Here is a 22,131-nt window from a genome sequence, read left to right on the forward strand (position 1 = left end):
GTTTTTGTTCAGCTTGAACTTCCATATTTGTTTCTCTCATATGTGATAGTTAAGAGAAAGGAGGCTCTCGGAAATTAAATATTTGCCTAGAATCATACAATTCCGTCAAGCTGCAAAGCAGAGTTTGGCCCCCATTTTTTTCTGGCTTCCTGCTTCCTGCTGTGCAGGTAAGCCACTAGATATCTTTTCCTTCTATTTTGCATCAAAGGTTAATGCTCTGTCTTTAATTTTGTGCACCGGAGTTTAGATTTGGTTGGCAGGCAGAAGCTACTTGACAGACTGATTTATTTTGGGCCTCAAACTGAGCCAGAACCAGGCATCTGGCTATAGCCTTCAGTCCCTTGACTACCTCTGTTTTATAACGTTATGCATTAGCAAAGTTCATCAAGATATGGGACACTCTTTCAAGGTTTCTTAAGAAAATTTAACATCATACCTTCAGAATTGGTTCTTTAATCTTATTGCTTTTTCACCAAATTTGTTATCAAAATTTGTTTTGAAAAGTACACTTTGCCCCTCTTTCTCAAAGATTTCTTGTGGGGAGAACCCCCTCAAATCCTCTTATGCCATTCTGGCTCACTAGCCCAACAGTTACTCCCTACCTGTTTCAAAAGTCACCAGCTGCCACTGCTAGCTACAAAGGAAAGTTTGCTCTGCATTAGCAATTTAATCAGGTTACCATCAACTCTGCAAGACATTTTATCTAAAAAACGTAATCTTTCCTCTCTTTAGGTCCATGGGCAGAAAGCAGCATGGGAAGATCCCGTAGAATGGGTGAGAGACACACTGCCATGGCCCTCTGCTCAGCAGGACCAGTCGAAGCTGTACCACCTGCCCCCACCCTCCGTTGGACCGCTCAGCAGCACCTCGTCTGCCGAAGAAAGGACCATGAAAGACACCACGCCAAACTCCTTAGACACAGACCCCTTGGTTAGTACAGATGGAGAATACTTCATTTTTGGTATAATCTGACTAGGGCATTGCAGTTTAATTTGATAATGTTTTGTGTAAATTATTGTCATTGTTCTAGGATGTTGGAGGCAGAATTCTGTGATTAGTTCCTTTTTGGAGAAAGAGCTTTGTTTTAAGTTTTAATCTTGTGAACATACCTTTCTTAGGCAAACCATTCCAAATCCACATCATATAATTATTTCTAATCAGTAGTCTAATATATCATTTTTACAGCATGAAAATATCTGAGATTTACAGGTTGTACCCAATTCCAATATTTATTGGTTGAGTTCAGAAAGTAATTTTGATATTCATGAAACTTAAAATGTGTGCATTTAGCCTCCGCACAACAGAAGTATCTACTGGAAGCCCACAACGTTCCACACCCTGCATGCCATTCTCAGGTTATTTTTTCCCCAACATCTAAAAATAATCATCCGACAAGGGAGGGTAACCTTTTAAGTCCCAATCCTCTTCAAAAGAGTTTTCTTTGGCATTCAGCCATACACGTATTAAGAGAATTACCCCAAATGCTTCATGTATAGGGCTTCTCCCCGTACTTTTTATATTCGTTATGGACAAAATGGCCTTTTATGTTTTTTCTACAGTGTCCTTGGACATTTCTAGGACTAAACGTCCACAAACTTTGTGATGGTGTTCTTCCTGAGACCACTTCATCATCGTGTCCGGTATTTAGTAGCTTTAAATCAGGTACATTAAGAATATAGAATGAGAAATGCTATGCGTTGTGTGCAGTGGTGCCTGGGTTCATGTTTTATCCAGTTTTCTTAAACTGTGCAACAAGCTCACCCAGCGACTCCAAGTCTGAACACTTGAGCATGAAGGAGGCTGAGTACACAGAGGTTCATGAACAGATACTTGGACACACAGGGGTATTTTGGTATTTCAAGTAAACCTCAAAGAATTTTCACACACAAAACCCCTTTTTTAATTTGGGCATTCCAAAGGCTCCTGCGACAAAATCTCAAGCCAAAGAGAGCTGTTTGAAGAGGATGAAAAGAGACTTAAAACATACGATAAGACATGTCACGTAGCATTGTTTTAGTCCCTCTTACGATGTAACCTTTTGACAAACCTACTTGGGAGCTTGTTCAGAAATTGATTCTTTAAGGTGAAATTGATATAATTGTGGCCCTGAGAAGAATTTCATGCCCTGTATTCAGAGCATCCTGTTTCTAAAGAGGGCACATTCACCTTTGTGGACTCTTTAAAAACTACATCTGTTTCTTGAAGTCAAAAGTCTCCTAGAGAGGGATCAGGCTCTATAGAGGACTTCTCCTCCTTACGTATAAAATTTGATCCACAACTTAGAAAGGGCTAGTGCTGCAAATGACACAGACCTAGCTTTGCAGTGTGAACTGCATTATTCTGCAATCTAGTGGTTAGACCTTGAAGTCTGTCTTTTAAACCCAAATTTTGTACTTCAGGTGTCGCCCATTGGTGGAGTCTCTGCTGGCATATATCGAAGCACCAGAACCCGAGGAGTATGAGCAAGTGTAGCGGGGTTACCAAGCCAAATGAGGGTATTGTTCCATACCCACTAAGATTTACACTATCACATGAGGTCACTGCATAACAAATATTAATACAGAAGGCTGGCTTGCTTTATAGAGTTAAGGTGAACGAAGAGGAATGTGACTCTTGTTTTTGCTTAAAAAGAAGCCCTTACAGGGAGCTCACCTTCCCACATATGATCCCTCAGGGCTACAGACAGGCAAAGTGAATTCTGTGGCACCTATTTAAATCTAAGACACCAAAGATGGAATGTAATTACAACTACACCTGAGGAAGGTGAGAGGAGGAATCTTGACTGTGAGGCCGCCATCAGCAATTGACAAGAGTCAGTCAGAAACCACAGCAAGTCGGCGATGGCAGCGCCACCTACATAAGGAATTTAGCAATGGAATTGGCAGAACGGATCAGAAGCCAACACCACACGAGCACCAGAACACAGAGGGCAGACCACTAGAATTATGCTGCAAGGGAGGGCTAATGTATGTGGCAGGTTTCAGGGGACAGTGATTATAGGAAGAGGTGCCTATGTATCTTTGTCAATAAAAGACTTTCATATGTAAAGACAAAGCAAGGAGTTGTAACAATGCATTATTGATGCAAACTTCAGGTTGGAAGAACACTAAGCATAGACTTATTTGCAACAAAATAAAATGCAGAAATGACCACTTTCTACATCCAGGTTTTGCATCCATAGTCCGAGGTCGATGCGCCATAGAAGAATTGGTACAAGAGATTTTCTTACACTTCACCAATTCCTATGATAGTAATGGTGCTAAATACGTTCAAGATTCCAGCATGCTAATGATTCTAATTGCACAACATGGGCAAGGCAGCCATGGTACTCACACCTTTTATAGTGAGCAATCACAAAAGCTGTCAAATCTCCTTCACAAAAGAATATCCAGACATTAGAGGAGGGAGAGACGCATCATCCAGACCCAAATAGTTTATGGTGGATAGTATGACTCCTAAAATCATAAAATTCAACCATTTAAATTGGCCAGACTTTAAGTTCTATGTCATAAAAGAAGCTACAAGACAACTTGTGTGGGTAGTACAAGTTTAGCTTTGTGGTAGCAAATCCGAATGCATTTGACAATCTACCTTGGTGTAATAGCATTAATTTCCAAGACAGTATTTAGACAGACAGACATTTGGATTCCATTTTAGTGCTGTAAATGCGGAGCATGAATGTTTTTGCACCCTCTAAGATTCTGTTAATTATTAGAATTTAGAAAATGTGTCTTGCATTTATCCCTCAGAGAGGTGTAATTTAAACTAAAATCCAACAAGTGCACTATATATTGCATAATCATTTCTTGTATTATCCTGTCTTGACCACCAATGAATATTAACAAGTCCATGTAGTTGCGTAGCTCAAACACTTTATTGATAGGACTAAGCCTTTTTATGAGACTAACCAACTTTTTGTTGATTTTGCTAAAGCCTACGAGGATCAGCCTAGTTATTAAGCAGGCATTGCAAGGTGGATTGTCATACACATTCAGTCTTGCTACATGTGTAGTCAACTGTTAGTGCTTGTCAGGCTGTAGATTCACATGCACGTTATTACTACTTTACTTTACAAAGCATTGTCTATGGAAAAGCAATAACATAATCTAAGTCAGTCAGATTATTGTTGCATTGTGGGCTTTGAAATGTAATCCCACATCATTCTTAAAACTGATACTTGATCTCTTCCAGTAAACAACCTATAATATTCCAAATTCAACACTAGATTGTAGGATTATGCACAGCATTTGATCTACAGACTGCAAACAGGTAGTGACAGGTTAGTAACATGTTCTTCTCTAGTGCATTTCTACCTCTTATCAATATGGGTTTCAGTACAGGAGATTTGGTGAGGATAGATAGACAAGCAGATAGAAAGGAAGACCTCTGCATAGGCTCATGATCCTCCAATAGCATGTAATGCCAAGGGGCAGACTAAATTAGAGATGGCAGGACGGTCATGGGCGAAGATGATGTGCTTCAAGTTGAGATATAGGTGCCTATGTGGAGGAGTGATGAAATGGAAGAAGGTATTGCTCAGTGGGAACATTGGAAGGTAGGATTGAGGTGCACAGCCAGAGCTCTGTATAATTGCATTTTAACATTACGGTGGGGCAATTTAGAGAGAAAGAAGAGTTCTAATAAAAGTGCATTGGCACTCCCATGAGTGTTGAAAAATATTGAATCCATTTAATATGAATATGTCGGGGGAGGGAGAATGTGAACAGTCAGAACTGTGAACAGCAAGAGGATGATGTGCTGGCAAAGCAGTGTGTGAGTAAAGTTATGTGAATGCAGTAAGGGTGTGCAGGGCCTAAAAAGCATTCTGTCAGATCCTGCTAGCATTGAATTAGTAGGGAGTGCTGAGGACAGGAATGTGAAGGCAGGAAAGATACGCCCGGAAATATGGCCAGGTACTACCTACACCCCCACCTCCCCTACCAAGGCCCAGAAAGTGACAGGAGAGAAGTTTGGATGTGGGGAGCGTAAAACCCCCCGGCCGTATTTATTAAACAAAGATTAATAAACATTTATCAAAATTTACAATATTCACATAATTTAGCAGAAAATATACATTACATTGATTACAATTGATAAGTACAGATGTCAGATGGCTAACCTTAACATAACTCTAATACAAAGGTTTCCTATCCATATCTAACATATCTTTAATAATCATTACAGTATTTATTTTCTGCATATCTAATTGGGCCTATGGCAAGGTCACTAACTGGTGTCAGATCCTTATCAATTTTACCACGCCCTCCTGCCGGAGTGCGCATGCCCAGAGGGCCCGTTCACCGTGAGGGTACTTAAAACCCCCCCGCCCTTCCCCCCTCCCCCGCGGTTACCCCCGTACGCTCTGTACATTATCTCCATAAAGGGGCCCTTGCAGCTGTGTGCCATTTACTGGTGCCGTTGTGCACGTGCGGGGTGGCCAACCAGCCTAGAGAAAGCGTGACTCCCTCCTCCCCCGCACACAACTGCCCCTGAAGTTCTAGGAGAGACCACTTGTCCCTCCCACTTGGGCAACCCCATTCAAGAATGGCGCCGCCCTCTAAGGACCTTAAATTTACTGCTCACCAATCATGACCTTACCGCCACAGGCTAGCATAGTTGACAGACTATCGGGCCCCCCCCCCCCTGCGCTCACTAGAAGGTCATTCCTTGATACTGAGGCCACCCAACCAAGCTAATATATTCTGTAAGAACACTTCATTGCCTACCTTGGACAAGTGAACACCGTCTTTTAGGAAGCACGGCTCACCCCTAATGCACCCATGGGCGATGGTCTGCAGATGAGGAGCCCTGAATAGTCTCTCTATTTTATTATTTATTCTCCTCGCAGAGTGATTCAATGCCTTTACAGATTCCCCTCCAGTGGAACCAGGGTATCATCTGAGACCACCCGATAGTGCAACCCTGGCATGTCTTGGCTAACCAACCTACTTCTGAGATTATGGTTTCTACCAACCCTCTTCTTCCCAGGTTTGCTAGGTCGTTCCCCAAAAAATCAAGTTACAGCCTCCTAGCGAGGCTGGGGTGGCAGGCTGGGGAGCAAGGAGTGAAGAGACAGACTCCTGTGCTCCCCAGCCTTTTATCCTATTTCGATGGCCAGGACAGTTCTAACTAAAATCAAGTTACAGCCTCCTAGCGAGGCTGGGGTGGCAGGCTGGGGAGCAAGGAGTGAAGAGACAGACTCCTGTGCTCCCCAGCCTTTTATCCTATTTCAATGGCCGGGCCAGTTTAACTGGCCTGACATTGCCCAGTCGTGTGACCCGGAAGTGATTGCAATCACTTCCGGGTCACGCCCCAGGGCCGGGACCAATGGGCGAGGAGGCACGCCTGTCGCGTCACCAAAGTGCGCGACAGGCTTTCCTCCTGATCCGGAGAAGGCCGGCTTGACCGCCATACTTTTGGCGTGGCTGATGCCGGCCCCGCCGTTCTCAAAGCACTTGTAGGACCCAGTACGGAGCCAAATGTTGAGGGAACCGGGAGGCTTTGCGCTGCTTCAGTCCTGGACCACCATAGGGTGTTGCACGGCAGCGATGATCTGTGTGTGACACCTCTGCTGGGGTTCCTTGAGAGGAAGTGCTACAGAATTAATGTGGACTTACAAGAGTTTGATTGAATGGGCAGCCTGAATGCGTAGAATCATTGAATTTCAACCCTCTTTTGTCTCATCTCACAGATGGCTATGCTTCTTAAGCTGCAAGAGGCTGCCAACTACATAGAGTCTCCGGACTGTGAAACCATCGGGGACCCAAACCTGCAAGCAACACTTTAAATGAGCTATGCGGCTCGGACACCGGGCATGAAGGTGACACAAGCCGGCCAGATCTGTGGTTTTCCAACAATCAAAGATTTTTTTTAACAGTTTTTCAGCTCTCCACACAGGATTTTTTTTTTAAAGGAGGTGGAGGAAGCTGAGCTCGCCTTGCCCCAAATCTCAGTGCACTTGCATTGCATTTTCCCACTTGATTTACGCAGGGACATGTTTCAGAGGGATGTTGCGTCTCCATTTTTCTCTTTTGCCTGCTAGCTTGTGACACTCGGAATGGATGGCGGCTGTAGCAAATAAACCTGGTGCTCACTTAGAAAATCCTGGAAGACGCCTGCTAGGCCACAGGTATCAGCCTCACAAATACTGCTGGGGAACCCCTGCAGCTCCAGCCTGGCTGATGAGCAAGTTCACTAGTAAGGAACCACCGTTGCCCAGTGTTGTGCACTCCCTCTGGAATGGAGATATTTAACGGCACAGACATCACCCTGACTCACTCTGGAGGTAGCAACGTGGAAACCACTGAAGAAGTGCTCTCTCAACACATATCAAGTGGGGAACCTCCACCAGAACATGGGCTGTGTTTTAAAAAAATACAGGAAAGCATCGGATAGGAAAAACAATCAGTGACGTGCACAAACAATCGTTGACATGGAAAAACACTCTGCTTTCAGCAGAGCATAAAGTTAGAGATAAGGACTGTTAAGCCTGTATTTGTACTTTTATTTAACTTGCATGGTCGTCGTTGAGGAAGGACTTTGAATAAATCCTTTTTCTTAGTCTATCTCTTGATATTTATTTTCACTTAATTATGATTTTTGTAATTTTTCTGCCTTATGACATGCCTAGCCCCTTATTTTGGCCTTTCTCCTACCCCCAATCACAGCTGCCCCCAGCATGTCTTAAAACTGGTGCTGACTGGATGACCATCCAGTACAAACACACCTCATAGGTCCTCTAGGCTTTCAGGTTCCTCCATGCATGGTAGCTGCACCCAATTTCTGTGCCTTTGCAGAGAGACGCAGGGATCTTGACTGAACAGGGATTGCCAGGATTTGGGCGGAGACAACCTCTAATCTTTTGTCCAATTAAATGAATTTCACAAAATGGTGGCAAAAACGGTCAGAACAAAATATGTAACATTGTCGTGGTCAAAGCTGTATTGCTCCTTCCCTTATTGGTTCAGATGATCTCATGTGGAAGGACCAATAGGAAAGTACTTTACGAGACTCTCTTCTCTGTTTAGAAGAGGAACTTCAAATGGGTCGATTTGTTAATTAGATATGACTTGGTATCTTTAAAACCGGCACTACCTTCTGTTTTCAGAAAATGAAATTCATAATTTAGAAGCTCGCCTTAAACCTAATTTTAATGTAATTAGGCGTTGTCTTCAAAGTTTGTTGCACGTCTTGCTGTTATTGAATGTATACTTTTGGAAGAGGTACACTTTTAATATTGAAGTGGTCCATGTAATTATGAATTCCCTCCTACGTTGCATAGTCTTTTAATTCTAAGTAGTTTACTCTGTAGCTAATAAAAATGACTAGTATAAATTAGGGGTCAGTGAAATTGAAGAACTTGACATCTGTGAGTATCGTTAGATAATTGGAAAACATTACAAAGGTTATGGAATTTAATAACCTTTTGTTTAATAGTATAAGCAAAATTCTGCAAGATAGATGCTAGGGTAAAAAAAACTGCAGATTGGCTTTTTCGCTGACTATTTTTTTTCAAGAGAATACATTTCTAAGAAATATAACAAAGATAGTTTTTGAATTTGAATGTTTCTTCAAGATCCAGAGAATTGTACCTGACCATGCTTTTTGGAATGTTGTTGTACTGAAAGATGATTAATTACCCCCAGCCATTCCAGTGCAGTGATACTTTGGTACACCCCTGGCCTAAACAGGATTTTACTTCAGTACATTAATTTTCTAATATCCTTGCTTTGAAGTAAGATGTGGAATGCGAGTTGTGGCTGGGTTGGAAGACATGTCAGACTATAGCTGCTTATTTCTTTTAAGCTTACAAAGAGAATTGCAGCCTTCTCGTTTGATTTTGCTTCATTTGTAGTTCTTTTTTTGAGAACTGTTTTTCGGTAGTGCTGCTATTTTAAAGGTACCTGTGGTCAGCCAACCAATTCAAAGCGGTAATTATGGAACTTGTATGGTGCCGTGGGTAGGCATTGTGCTGGGATATTTGTCAGCCTTGAGAACCTGAAACGCATAGGCAATAACAGCTATATATGCAACTGGAAGCGGTTATCAAAATGGTGGTTCAGATATGGTGCTGTAATAATAAGCCTTAATATCTGCCACTGCAGTGACTCGTGCAAACACAGACTTTCAGACCATACTCTGCAGCTTATCTCCTCCATGCCTGCTCCATGATTGCCCTTTCCACATCACTTACCTCTCGCTTTCTTTTTCACTATTGCTCCTTGATATCTAGCCTGCCCATTTCCACGTTAGCTAATTAACTCCTCCTTTTACACATCCTTTAGTGCCACAAGATGACCACAGAAGCTAGCCACATAAAACTCCATCTGATGGAGCAGGTTGTGCCTGCGCATATTCTGAAATTTAGGAGCGATACATGACTAATAACACTTTAGGAGAATTTACCTGCCCGAAATTAACAAGGGGGGGCCTAAATCAAGATCGCGTTACTCATTGTGTGACTTTTTTTCCCAAATGAATGCTGTAACGGAGACTCTTCTGCTTCCTGGTTGGCAGACCTGCCATCATGAATAAACATTCTCCTTTTCATTGGGCACACGTTCGTACGGGGGTAGTTCCCATTCCATCCTCTGTTTATCGTTTCATACTTCTACGAAATAAACTCTGTGAAAAGAATCCTTTTAGTTGGTGTCTCGTTTTGAGGTGCTTCCAAAATGGCCAACATTTGAAGTACTTCTTTGAACATCATGCTGTTAGTAGATGGTCACTGTTTCAAAATAAGCACCTGGGCCAAGGGGTATGCGGCAGAGGAGAGAGTGGGGTGTTTTATATTCAGGTAATTGATGTATTCTAGAAGTAATGAATGTGAAGTGGTCGTACACTTAATAATAGGATGATTTGTTCTTTCTGTCTCAGATGTGAGAATGCAGAGACAGACTTGATTGCTTATTCTTAGAAATCTTGTTGCCTAAATTTTTATCAGGGTAGACATTTGGACTATACTGAAGTTTTTTTAGTTTTCACAAAAGTCATTTGTTAACTTGATTTCAATATGTTTCCCAGAAGTCATTAGCCCGAACCCTTACATTAATCGTTACTCACCAGTATCAATGGTCTTTAATGGCATTTGTATTGAGTATTTAAGTGCTTTACAAATGTTTTATACAGAAAAAGAACAGAATGAAAACTGCAGTGCACAGCTTAGGGAGCTACACTGGTCCCCTTTCACCTGCTTTCCCATTAAGTGTATTGCGTTTGGTGTTGTCCTGTGATTTCCTGTCTCATAAACAAGGTGTCTCATCTAGGCATGAACATATTTTACATTTACCTGCTGAACATAAATCACGTGGAAAAGTTTGTAGCATGCTTCTATTCAAGCCATTCAAAACTTAATCAGTTTAGAGCATTTCTGCAGGTTCCTAGGCAAGTAAAGCCATAGCAGGCAATGCTACATTCTCATTTATTGTAAACCTAATGAGTATCATCGCATATCAAAGCAGCAAAGCTGACACACCCCACAAACCATCAACCATTCTAAGATGTACAACTGTGTCTTCTGAGTAAACAGACTGTGAAGTGTATAGGGGATAACACGGGTCCCAAATCAGGGGTTAATATATTGTTTAAGGAAGTGACAATCCAGTTTTAGATATATATTTTTCTATGATTAATATTGTGTGCCACCTGGAATATCTCTGTGTCCATGGTTTGAGTTTCTTTGTAGCTCACTGAAACACTGAAGATGGGGACTTAATTAAACTGGCAGAAAAAAACAAAGTAATTGCAATTGACGGAAATGGTTGAAACAACAGCCTAGTGCTGCCCTGGAGCACGGCCTCTTAAAAAATGTTTCATTCTTCTTTCTGTCCTGGTAATTGCTATCACTTATGTACTGCTAAGGTTATGTTTCTGAACAGATCATAGGCACAGCATAAATACTGCTTAGTGCTGATGGGAGCCCTGCACTATCATTGGAGATCATAAACACTATACTTCACCATGCTTTCGTGGTCTCCTCTAGACAAAGTTACTTGGGATCCCTGACCCGCAGGAGCCCTTGAAATACTGTTTCATGGTTCACACTGTGGATTTTGTGTTACTTGTGTTTCACGAATAAATACAACAGGAGCTGTCCTGTAAGCTTCTATGAAACCTGGTTATGCAAATGTCATCAACTCATTGAGGTTGCCTTCATGAACAATTCAAACTATGTAGAACTACTTCATAGTTAATAAGCTCTAATGCAATTCATGATAAGCACTATTAAACCAAAATCACTCTCGCATATCTATGCTAATGAGGGTCATCATCCGGACGCAGGACTATTTTTGCATAAAGCCAATATTTAAAAATTTGAAGACCGTCTAAAGAAGTGCCAATTGTTTTCAGTGCAATAGGCAGTTCATTGAGTCCTGAACATAACCAACATTGGCAAAGCTCATAGGTCGTACCTTGGAACCAAATGGCTTTGCCAAAGCCATGCAGCCATTCTGTACAGTAGCAGCAAGAATGTACAGCATGGCGAAATGCTTAAAAAAAAAAAATAGCACAGTCCCACAGCAGCGCAATTATGTAGGGGCCCACATACTCTATGGATGTGTTCCTACAAAATGATACAAGAGCATTTTTAAAGTTTTTTTTATTCACAATCCAAGTTAGATTGGTAAGTAAACAAAAAAAAGACATAGGAGTAATGCAAAGCACTGGTAAAGCAGACTGACAGCAATTTGCTGCCTGGCCGTCCGCAAAAAAAAATAAAAAAAAAAAAAGCACAGATTGAGAAAAGGGTCAGCAATGACACTGGGTGGAAATGGGCAGCAATGGAGTGTGCAGGAGAACGGAAGGGGAAAATGGCAATTTAGGAAGAGGCGTACGAGCAAGAAAGCATTTGGAGAGGGAAAAGTACACAAGGGGGAGTGCAAATTGGAGGGGCCAGATGTGAGAGCAGTGAATTAATCAGGGCCGTAGTAGCCATGAGTTATATTCAAACTAGATCCGAAAATAATTCATTTGATTTAAAAGGAGGCAAAGCACAAGTCCGTCTCCCCTGAAAAGGAGCTTTATATGCAAACATGTTGACTAAATATTGGTTATTAACTACATAGTACAGTAGTAGAGATTTGATCAGTGAGTTCTGTTCAACAAAATCTTATATTCCTTCAAGTCTCATGTTGATTTTTTAATACACATATGGGCGAAAACCTTTATTATTGTACTCTATGCACCATGTGATCACTTGCTGCTCTAAGCACTTTCCTCTACAATACTGTTTGGTTTTTTTGTTTAAGAATTTTTATTACGTTTTTAGAAATAAACAAAACACAGAAATACATAAAGAATGCAATCAATCAGGAAATCAAAATTATACTTACAAAGTATAAACATCAAGTAATAAGAACAATAGTTCAAACAGTAAAGAAGAAGAAGAAGAAAAAAGAAGAAAAGAAAAAGAACGAAAGGGAAAGGGGAAAGAAATGAAGTAGGAGAATAGAGAAAAAAGAAATAAAAATAGAAATCAAGGAATAGAGAAGAATAGAAATGTCCTAAGACTACGTATGCTACCAAATAAAAGGAAAAATCCAAGTTAGGGAAGAGGAGCGCGTGAAGAAAGATAAGATGTAAATGGTAACCAGAGAAGATCAGATTTAATTTTTTGCGAGAGGACAGAGGAGGAGACAGTGGCAATTCGATGTTCATCGCAGATAAAATTCCACCACATTAATAAAGAGATTTTCGAATTATCTTTCCATGAAGATAAAATAACTTTGAATGCCATTGCAATAAAAAGATCAAACAATAACGAAATAGAAGTGGAGTCATCCAAATCAGGTGATGAGGAACCTAAAAAAACATTATGAAATGATAAACTCAAATCGCAATTAAAAATGTTCATGCATTATGACCAAACTGACTTCCAAAAAGTCACAACGTTAGGACAATCATAAAGGAGATGTCTCAAAGTGCCAGTATACTTAGAACAAGACCAGCATAATGGAGACGAGGAAGGGGAGAACTTGGATATGCAAACAGGAGTAATAACAGCTCTATTGTAAATAAAATACAGGGATTGAGTTATACGAGCAACAGCAGAGATTTTAAATAACTTAGACCATAGTTTATCCCATACATCAATAGAAAATGAAAGGGATAAGTCTGATTCCCAAGCAAGTTCAGTAGGAGATTTAGGTCTCTCGGTTGAATGTAATAACAACAATTTATAAACAAGGGCTGCTTTAGGTATATGTATAGGAAATATACTATATAAAGGTGTGGGGGGAGTAAGAGAAGGTATTGATACAGGTAAGTCAAAGGAGGATAATTGTGATTGTAAAGCGGCTGAAATTAAAAGGTATTCAGCACGATATGTGTCGGGTAATTAAAATCGTGTTTGCAAATCAAGGAAGGGAATAATAGAATGTGGAAGGATTAATTGGTGAACGAAAATAATACCCTTCTCCTTCCAGTGTTTGTAATAGAATGATTTACCCTTGTATCAAAGAAATTTATTATACCAGATAGTGGAAGAGAGAAAGCATTGAAATGGAGATAAACCCTTAGTAAACGTATTATATAATAAACTTTGGGAATATCTTATAATCGGGTTATTAGAAATGAAAGTACAATTGGACATGTAAATCACATTCTGAAAAGAAAAATCCTTTATAGAGGAACGTTCAAAAGCAATCCATCTCGGAATAGGAGCATTCGCAAAATCAAAGGATAAAGCGAAGGATTGTTTGATGAGAAAGGCTGAGTGGTAAGCCTTAAAATCGGGAAAACGTACTCCACCTTCAGACTTCGGGCGTTGGAGCTTTGTAAGGGCAATAAGTGGGTGTTTCTTATTCCATCAAAATTTTACACAAATAGAATTAACTTGCGAAAAATATGTAAGGGGAATGCGAATGGGCAACATAGATAGTATATAAAGGACATGAGGTACAATCATCATTTTTATAGTGTCTAACCTGCCCCACCAAGAAAGAAATAGTGGGGACCATGTAAGAAGCAGTGATTGAATTTTAGTAAGTAATGCTGCAAATGTATACTTTATTGTGGCAGGTATGGACGCAGAGAACCAAATACCTAGGTATTTGATTTTTGTGGGGCACCATGTAAAATTAGTATCATGAAACATATATTGATAACATAACGAGTTCAGGGGTAGAACCTCTGTTTTAGAGAGATTTAACTTGTATCCAGAAATGCTGGAGTATAGTCGAACCTCATCCAAGAAGGGAGGCAGGGATGTGAGAGGATTGGACATATAGATCAATATATCATCAGCATAAGCTGATATTTTAATTTCTACCGAATTGTGTAAAAAACCAGAAACATGAGCATTAACTCGAATACGCTCAAGGAAGGGTTCAAGGCAAAGAACAAATAACAAAAGGGAGAGAGGACAGCCCTGACGAGTCCCACGAGATAAAGAAAAAGAATTGGAAAAGTGATTATTTACAAAAATACTGGCCCGGGGACAGGAATATAATAATTTAATGTAGGAAATGAAAGTTGGACCAAAACCAAACCAATTAAGGGTTCTAAACATTAATTGCCAATTAATACGGTCAAAGGCCTTTTCGGCATCTAGAGATAACGCTGCAAGAGGAGTTTTAAATTTCTTTGCATGTGAGATAACATTTGCAAACATTCGAGCATTATCTGCTGCTAATCTACCTTTTAATAAAACCAACTTGATCAGTCTTAACCAATAATGGGAGAAGACTCTCAAGACGGATAGCAAGAATCTTTGCGAAAATTTTACAATCATAATTAATCAAGGAAATAGGGCGGTAGTTTTTACACAGTGAGTGATCCTTGTCAGTTTTGGGAATGATGATTATTAATGCATCCATAAAGGAGCCAGAGGCCTTAGCATCATTAATAAAGGAATTAAACAGTGTCAGAAGCTTAGGAACAAAAATCGATGCAAAGGTGGAATAAAATTCGACCGAAAAGCCATCCGGTCCTGGAGCCTTTGATTGTTTTAGGGATTTAATGGCATTAATAATTTCTTGGGCGGTAACAGCACCCTCCAAGGCTTCGAATTCATGTGGCAAGGATGGGGGGGAAGGAAGGCCAGAAAAAAAATCTAAATTTTGATTAGACGGGTTCGTGTCATCAGAGTAAAAGGCCTCATAGTAGTTATGAAAGATATTAGCAATATCCTCGTCTGAGGACACTAAGCGTTTAGTGGATTCATTTAAGATGGGACCAATATTTTTACGTTCAGATTTGATTTTTAAATAGTTAGCTAACATCTTACCAGCTTTATTATGGCCGCCATGGTATTTGGATTTAATTTTGAGAAGAATATTACAAGCTTCAACTGTCGCAAGTTTGTTAAGCTCAGATCTGGCCTTAATGAGGTCATGAAGTGCCGAGGGCAATTTAGAAGTGAAGTAATTATGCTCCAGTAATTTAAGCTGTTGTAGTAAAACTAAGTATTTATTTCGAGCAATTTTCTTTTTCCTAGAGACATAAGAAATAGTAAATGCCTGAAATTAGGCCTTAAAAGCATCCCAATTATTGGGACCAGAGGTTGATGAGGGGTCGTTAAACATGAAGAACTCACTAACAAAGGAAGTAGCTTCTTTTATGAAAGTAGAATCCGATAATAAAACATTATTAAGTTTCCAACTACTACATTTTTGGGAGGTTAACGAGAGATCCAAAGCAGAAAGGACTGGTGCATGGTCTGAAATGAAAATTGACCCAATCTCCGAGGACTGAATAGACGGGAGCAGGGATTTACTGACCAGAATATAATCAATCCTAGATCGTGTATGGTGAACATTGGAAAAAAACGTAAACTCAAGAGAATCTGGATTACATGTCTTCCAAACATCAAATAGAGGACGAGAGGTAATGGCCGATTGAAAAGCTTTATGGGATTTGTCAGGATGAAACTTGGACTGAGATTGTCTATCAGAAAATGGGTCTAACCATTGGTTAAAATCACCAGCAATAATAATATTAGGACAATCAAAGGAGGAGAGTAGAACCTTGATGTCATGCCAGAACTTGGGGTCAGGTTTGACCGGGCCATAAATATTCAATAAAACCAAATCCTTGCCTTGTATAACAACCCTGGCCATTACCCATCGTCCATCAGCATCATTTTGCGTAGAAACAATCTGCACAGATAGAGATTTATGAAACAATATAGCCACACCCCCTTTTTTACTGTAAGCAGGGGAATACACAACTTGGCCTACCCATTGTCTTTTTAGCTTAAGTGATTCCGCTTCCTTACAATGTGTTTCTTGAATGAAAGATACCTGAGAATTTAATTTGGATAAATGAGAAAGTACCTTTTGTCGGGGTTGCCAAGACCACGAACATTCCATGTAACAAAATTACACATAATGAGGGATCGGAGGGGAACAATACGGAATGAGATGATACACTTCAGAGAGACATCTAAAAAAAAAGAGACACCAAAATTGATCAAAATAAGAATTAAAAAAAAATATATAATAGGACAGTGCACAATTCCAAAGGACATATGCAATAAACAGCACATTGTCAAATGAATAATAGGACATACTGACGGAAAGAATAACAAAGCAAAGAAAAAAATAGAGGATAGAAAAAGAAGTGAAAGAAGATAGATCAAGGAAAGATATCCAGATCTAAAGAAAAACAACAATAAAAACAGATGCATGGGGCGTAACAGCACCAACAAGAGATGGAATGACAGAGAAAAAGATACAAATAGAAAACCAAGAAACAGCCGTATTAAAAGGGAGAGCAAAAAGACACAAGGACATTAAGTAGAGGAAGAAGAGCCAGTCGCAGAACGTTAAGACAGGTTTTGAAGAAACGACTTCAGCTTAAGAGGGTCATCAAAAGACCGAGTGGAGCCATCATGTGTAACTTTACACAGACATGGATGTAGAATACCATAGCAAAAATTCAACTGTCTCATTTGAGGACGAAGCGCCAGGAATTCCTTCCTTCTCGCGTTGGTAGCATTAGATACGTCTTGTGAAATAAAGATGTTATGACCAGACCAAGTAAGGTGACGCTTCAATTTGGCAGCTGAGAGGACTCGCATTAAGTCAGTAAATTCCAAAAACATGATAATGCCTCTAGGCTTAGAAGCATTAGGTTGAAGACGACCAAGTCTATGTGCACGTTGAATATTCAATGCTGGCTCCGGGGAAATGCTTAAAAGTTCAGTCACAAATTTCCTCAGGAAGAGAAGCAAATCAGGACCCTCCAAATTTACTGGTAAGCCATAAAGGCGTAGGTTGTTACGCTGATTGCGATTTTCAAGGTCCTCTGTGTGAAGCTTAAGATGCTGGATTTCCTGTTCCAAAATTGGAATTTTAGTAGAAATATCCTGCACATCACTAATACGTTGCTCCATATCAAACACTTTAGCTTCCATAGTAATCCACCTATCCTCAATTAGTTGTAGCTTCTCATTAGTAGTGGCCATAAAGGATTTAAGACCCCTCACCTCATCCAAAATAGTATCCAGAACAGGGTGTTGAGAGGAAAGTATGGGTGATGGAGGGTCATTCTTGGCTCTCTTGGGCTTGGTACCAGAAGAGACTGCTCTAGCCGCAGTAGAAGCTTCACTAGCCATCATGAAACGGTAAGGCGGTCGAGAGGTGATCTTCAATAAAGTCTTCCGCCTGCCCATCCGTCAAAAAGAGACACCTCACTCCTCAAGAAGTCTCCGGGGACCAAAGAGCAGAGCAAAAAAGAAAAAGAAAAAAAAATCCACAAAAGAACGTCACCTTCCGTCAGCGCTCTAGCAATAATTGACACTTGTGAGCAAAACAGCGTCGTTACTAAAAAAGACAAATCACCAAGAGGCTAGGAAATGTGACAGCATGTATCAAAAAATTAAAATAAGCACATACTGGATATGAAGCTAAGAGCCATAGAGAGGAGAGAAGATTGCAACTGGCACCATCGCCCAAAGAGTTCTCAAAAATTGATGCTAGAAATAACACGCTGCGACTGGGGCATGTAGTGAGGAGGACAAGAGTATAAGCTTCGCCTACAACCAGACATGGTAGCGTCCTGGAAACAATTCTTACGGCAGTGCATCCAGAAATATTGAGGAGAGAGAAAAAATAGAAAAAAAAAACGTTGCCGCACGCTAATTTATGAAGCGTCGGATTACCTCAGAGTGTTCAGCAAATTCACGAGCAGCCATCCCAAAATCGCGGCCGCTGCAGGCACTTTACTGAAGAGAAATCACCGCCACAGCTACCGAGTCCGCGGAAGAAGATTCCAGGGTCGGAACGGGTAAAATCACCGCACCGACCCTTCATCGTCCGCAAGACATCCTCGGAATGTGTCCATACTCGAGGAAACAGGCTGTAATCCGTAAAATTTCTCCGCGGTCGAGCGGAACTCAAAACTCAGCCGCCATCTTCTCGTGGTGCGAGACCACGCCTCTATACTGTTTGTTTTTGATTTACGATACAATTCATCTTCGATTAATGAAAATGACATGAGGGGCTGGTGTGTTTTTTTTATTTTTTTTATTTTATTTATTGCGGTTTATCAATTGCATTAAAAGATTAATAACTATAAATCATGAAGGTGCTCTAATTGGTTAAAATTGTTCCTGAAGACAACCTCAATACATTGTTGTTGATGGCAACACTTCTTGTTTTAAAGTCCTATCCAAAGATCTTTGTACATGGAGTCCATCCAAGTTCAGTTAGAGCTCAAAGTAAGATTTTGCACTGCGGCAAGTGCTTATTAACTATGATTACACTATTTCTAGACTAGGCTAGAGACTCGTCAACCTCCTTTTAACAAGAGATTATAGTCCGGGACAGTAGTTTTGCAAGACTGTAAAACACAGTTTAGTTAATTGGAACTCTAAGGAGCACCTGTAGGAAGATTTGCCTACATGAATAGTCGCCACTCACGTCAAACGTGGATATCACCTTCTCACTTCTGATGACCTCTCACACTCTGTCCCATAGGCTGTTCATAAATATTACAGGGTCGGAGGCCTATTTCTCTTTATCAAGAGCGATGATGTGAGTTGATTGATCAGCTGTGCTATTACCAATGACTACTCCACGCATCAAGGAAATGGAATTCCTCATTTAAAATAGAGCCTGTATACATAAACCAGGTTCTATAGCACATACACATCATATAATCTGCACCTCTTTGCTATATTAGCCCTTTGTTTTTCCTGACCATCAATTGTTACCACATGTTTTGCCAGCAAATAGAAGGAATGCATCATTTGGAAATATATCAACAATAAAAGTACATCTCTATAAGGTTTCAACTTACTTCAAGCTAGTTTCTATGCTAATTACATGAGTAGTTGGGTAAAAGAGGAACAAGTGAACAAAAAATATGTATTACAATGTTGATAAGAGCAAGACAAATACTATGGTATATCAAAGTAATTAAATTACTTTTGTCTACGTGAATGTAAGTTTCAGAACTAATCGCATTTTCTGCTTAAATCATTTAGCTGTAATGCTATTGATTCTATTTAGTGAACCTGTTAATAACAATAGAAATCTAAGAACTCTTCCCACAGTTAATGAAATAAATCCAATTGACCTCGGAGTTTGAATATTTTTTTTCCATTTGTGCTGAATTATCCATGTCCTGCAGCCAGGTGTCTAAATGTCGCGTGTTAGAGAATTTACAATTTATCAGATTGATTATTTTTGTGTCACCATCAAGCCACTTTGTAGCCACAGCTTTTCATTTCCTTCTTGTGCACAGTTTTTTCTGTTCTGAAAGAAAATGTCTCGGTTTAATAGTGTTACATCTGCATTTAAAATCCAGTTTTTCTAATAACGTTTTTTTACACCAGTATGAGTTAAGGGTGATCAGCCTCAGTTTTCTGACATCCGTGCACCACCAGGCCTCTAACAAGCCAAGCTTCTCCAATGTGACCAGTGTCCAGTAAACCCTTAAAAAATGTTTTGGCAATCATGCTCCACTTTGTCTTTTAACAAAAAGCCTGTCTGAGATAATCGACCACAGTCCACTCTTACAACACTTTTTCAGAGACCAAATCAAGCAATGGCATGGACGGCATAGTGATGTCCAAAATAAATTTCGGTATAGTTTACTTAATCACCAATCTTTGCCAGTCAGTAGCTACATCAGACCAATTGAGGTAATAACCATGTCTGCTTTGTTGCAAATTGCTAACAGATTGGGACTGTGGTGTAGAAATTGTCACATGGAGTAATTATGTCAACTTTCCTTGTTAGTCCTTATTGTGGAAGGTGTTTGCAGCACTAATTGTGTGAGTACGACTATGCTAGTGAAGCAGGCAACAATCGGATACTATTGTAGATAGATGCAAAATGGCTGGTTACTGCTGCAATAACAAACAAGCATTGAAAATGCAATAGGTTTCGCCCTCGTTTAAGTTAAAGCAATTCTGTTTGTAATTAGGTGGCTTTTTAGTTTTGTTTTTATTAGTGTTTTTCAAACTTTCATGTACATAACATGCATATGTATATGTATGCATGAATTTATATTTGGATTTATATAGATATGCAGATGTATATATGTATGTGTGTGTGTATATATATATATATATATATATATATATATTTAAATACATATGCATATATATATATATGCATATGTGTGCGGGTAGAGAGAGTGGTAGAGAGTGAATAGTAGAGAGTGAGTAGAGTGTAGTAGAGAGAGTAGTAGAGAGTGAGTAGTGTAGAGTAAGAGTAGTGTAGAGTAAGAGTAGTGTAGAGTAAGAGTAGTGTAGAGTAAGAGTAGAGTGAGTAAGAGTAGAGTGAGTAAGAGTAGAGTGAGTAAGTAGAGTAGAGTGAGTAGTGTAGAGTAGAGTGAGTAGAGTAGTGTAGAGTAGAGTGAGTAGAGTAGAGTAGAGTAGAGTGAGTAGTGTAGAGTAGAGTAGAGTAGTGGAGAGTAAGTATTTGGTTCCTGTCTGAGTGTTCGACTTGGAATTCTGTTGATTGGGTTAGGGATAAGTGGAAAGTAAAGGGGCATGCTGGGATTTGTGCCAGCCTAATTTTATGGTGCTTCCGTCTTTTTAGTTTGTTGATTTTTTTTGTGTGAATCATGAGCCGTTGAAGTAGAGGCAGCCTTCAGTAACATTTTGGGAATAGACATAGCACCTCATCCCATGCAGTGGCGATCTCAACACCAATTTATTGTGTGCTGGGAGACACAAGCCAAAAATCACCCCATGCTTTACAGCCTGGAAAAAACGCTATCCCCCAGTTCATAAGAATCAAAAAAGCAAAATATGGAAAACGTAGACAACCTGCGTACAAAATATCCTCAAAAATGCTAAATAGCTTTACCAATGGCAACATTCCGTTGCAAGACTAATGTCAGACCTGTTTAAGGAGCTTCAATATTTGTAAAAGGAGAAGACAGGCAATTTTGTCCACGTTGCAATTAGCGCGCACGCCTCGCGCTAAAAGTAAAAATAACGCCCCCGTCCCCGCTACAATCACTCTCGTCAGAGGGTGAGAACCTAGCCCTTGAGAGTTTGCTTTTCTGAACACAGTTTTGCCGCGGCTTGAGGTATGCGTCTCTGGAGGGTGGGAGGGCAGGCGGGCGGCGGGAGGGGGCTTCTGGTGAATGCCTGCAGACGGAGTGAGGCTGTTTGCAGGCGCCAGCAGCGGCGAGAGGGGGCGTCGTGGGGGCAGGGAGACAGCATGGGAGTATAAAGGTGTATTAAAAGAGACAACACTCAAATTAAAAGAACGCTCAGCAAGGACATTTGGTATTTTCCTGAACAGTGGTGAAGCGAAGTCTCAGTAGCCAATAGTAGAAGTTTCACAGTTAAAGTCGAGTGACTACTTCAACTGTCTAAATCTTAGTCACCGTGAGTAGTAACCGAGTCTCACCGTCTAACCAATCTAAGCTTTGTAAGTAGCCCGTGCTCGACTACTCTCACAAATAAAGTTACACATTCATCAAATACAATTGAAGTTGCGCTGAGAACTGTGTTCAACAAGCAGCTGTGTCTCGGAGAGATAGCCAGAAGGGAAACAAATAGTGCTTCCCCAGTAAATAAAGGCACCAGTGTAACGCCGCGGGTAAAAGATCCAATCCCGCAGGGCGTAGATAAAAGGAGAAAGGGTGGCAACAATAAGGGAGTGACATGCCTTCAGTGCAATCATTGGACTGCCTTTGGCATAATTCGTGACGCAAAACAACGTG

General features: G+C 40.3%; 1 protein-coding gene across 15 annotated transcripts in view; it reads left to right on the forward strand.

Moving 5' to 3' along the window:
• The window catches only part of NAV1 (neuron navigator 1), a 2,160,095-nt gene extending 2,152,530 nt beyond the window's left edge, over positions 1-7,565 (forward strand). For 8 of the 15 annotated variants that reach the window (XM_085644319.1, XM_085644290.1, XM_085644280.1 and 5 more), the window contains 3 exons: positions 733-930; positions 1,560-1,662; positions 6,692-7,565. In XM_085644319.1, the coding sequence (XP_085500445.1) occupies positions 733-930; positions 1,560-1,662; positions 6,692-6,708 (318 nt within the window). In that variant the 3' untranslated portion in view covers positions 6,709-7,565. The remainder of the gene's footprint in view (positions 1-732; positions 931-1,559; positions 1,663-6,691) is intronic. The other 7 variants (XM_085644299.1, XM_085644339.1, XM_085644349.1 and 4 more) reach the window with 1 other exon arrangement.
• Positions 7,566-22,131: the final 14,566 nt, after the last annotated feature.

This window comes from Triturus cristatus, chromosome 1_1 (genome assembly GCF_964204655.1).
Source record: "Triturus cristatus chromosome 1_1, aTriCri1.1, whole genome shotgun sequence".
Taxonomy (NCBI): Eukaryota; Metazoa; Chordata; class Amphibia; order Caudata; family Salamandridae; genus Triturus; species Triturus cristatus.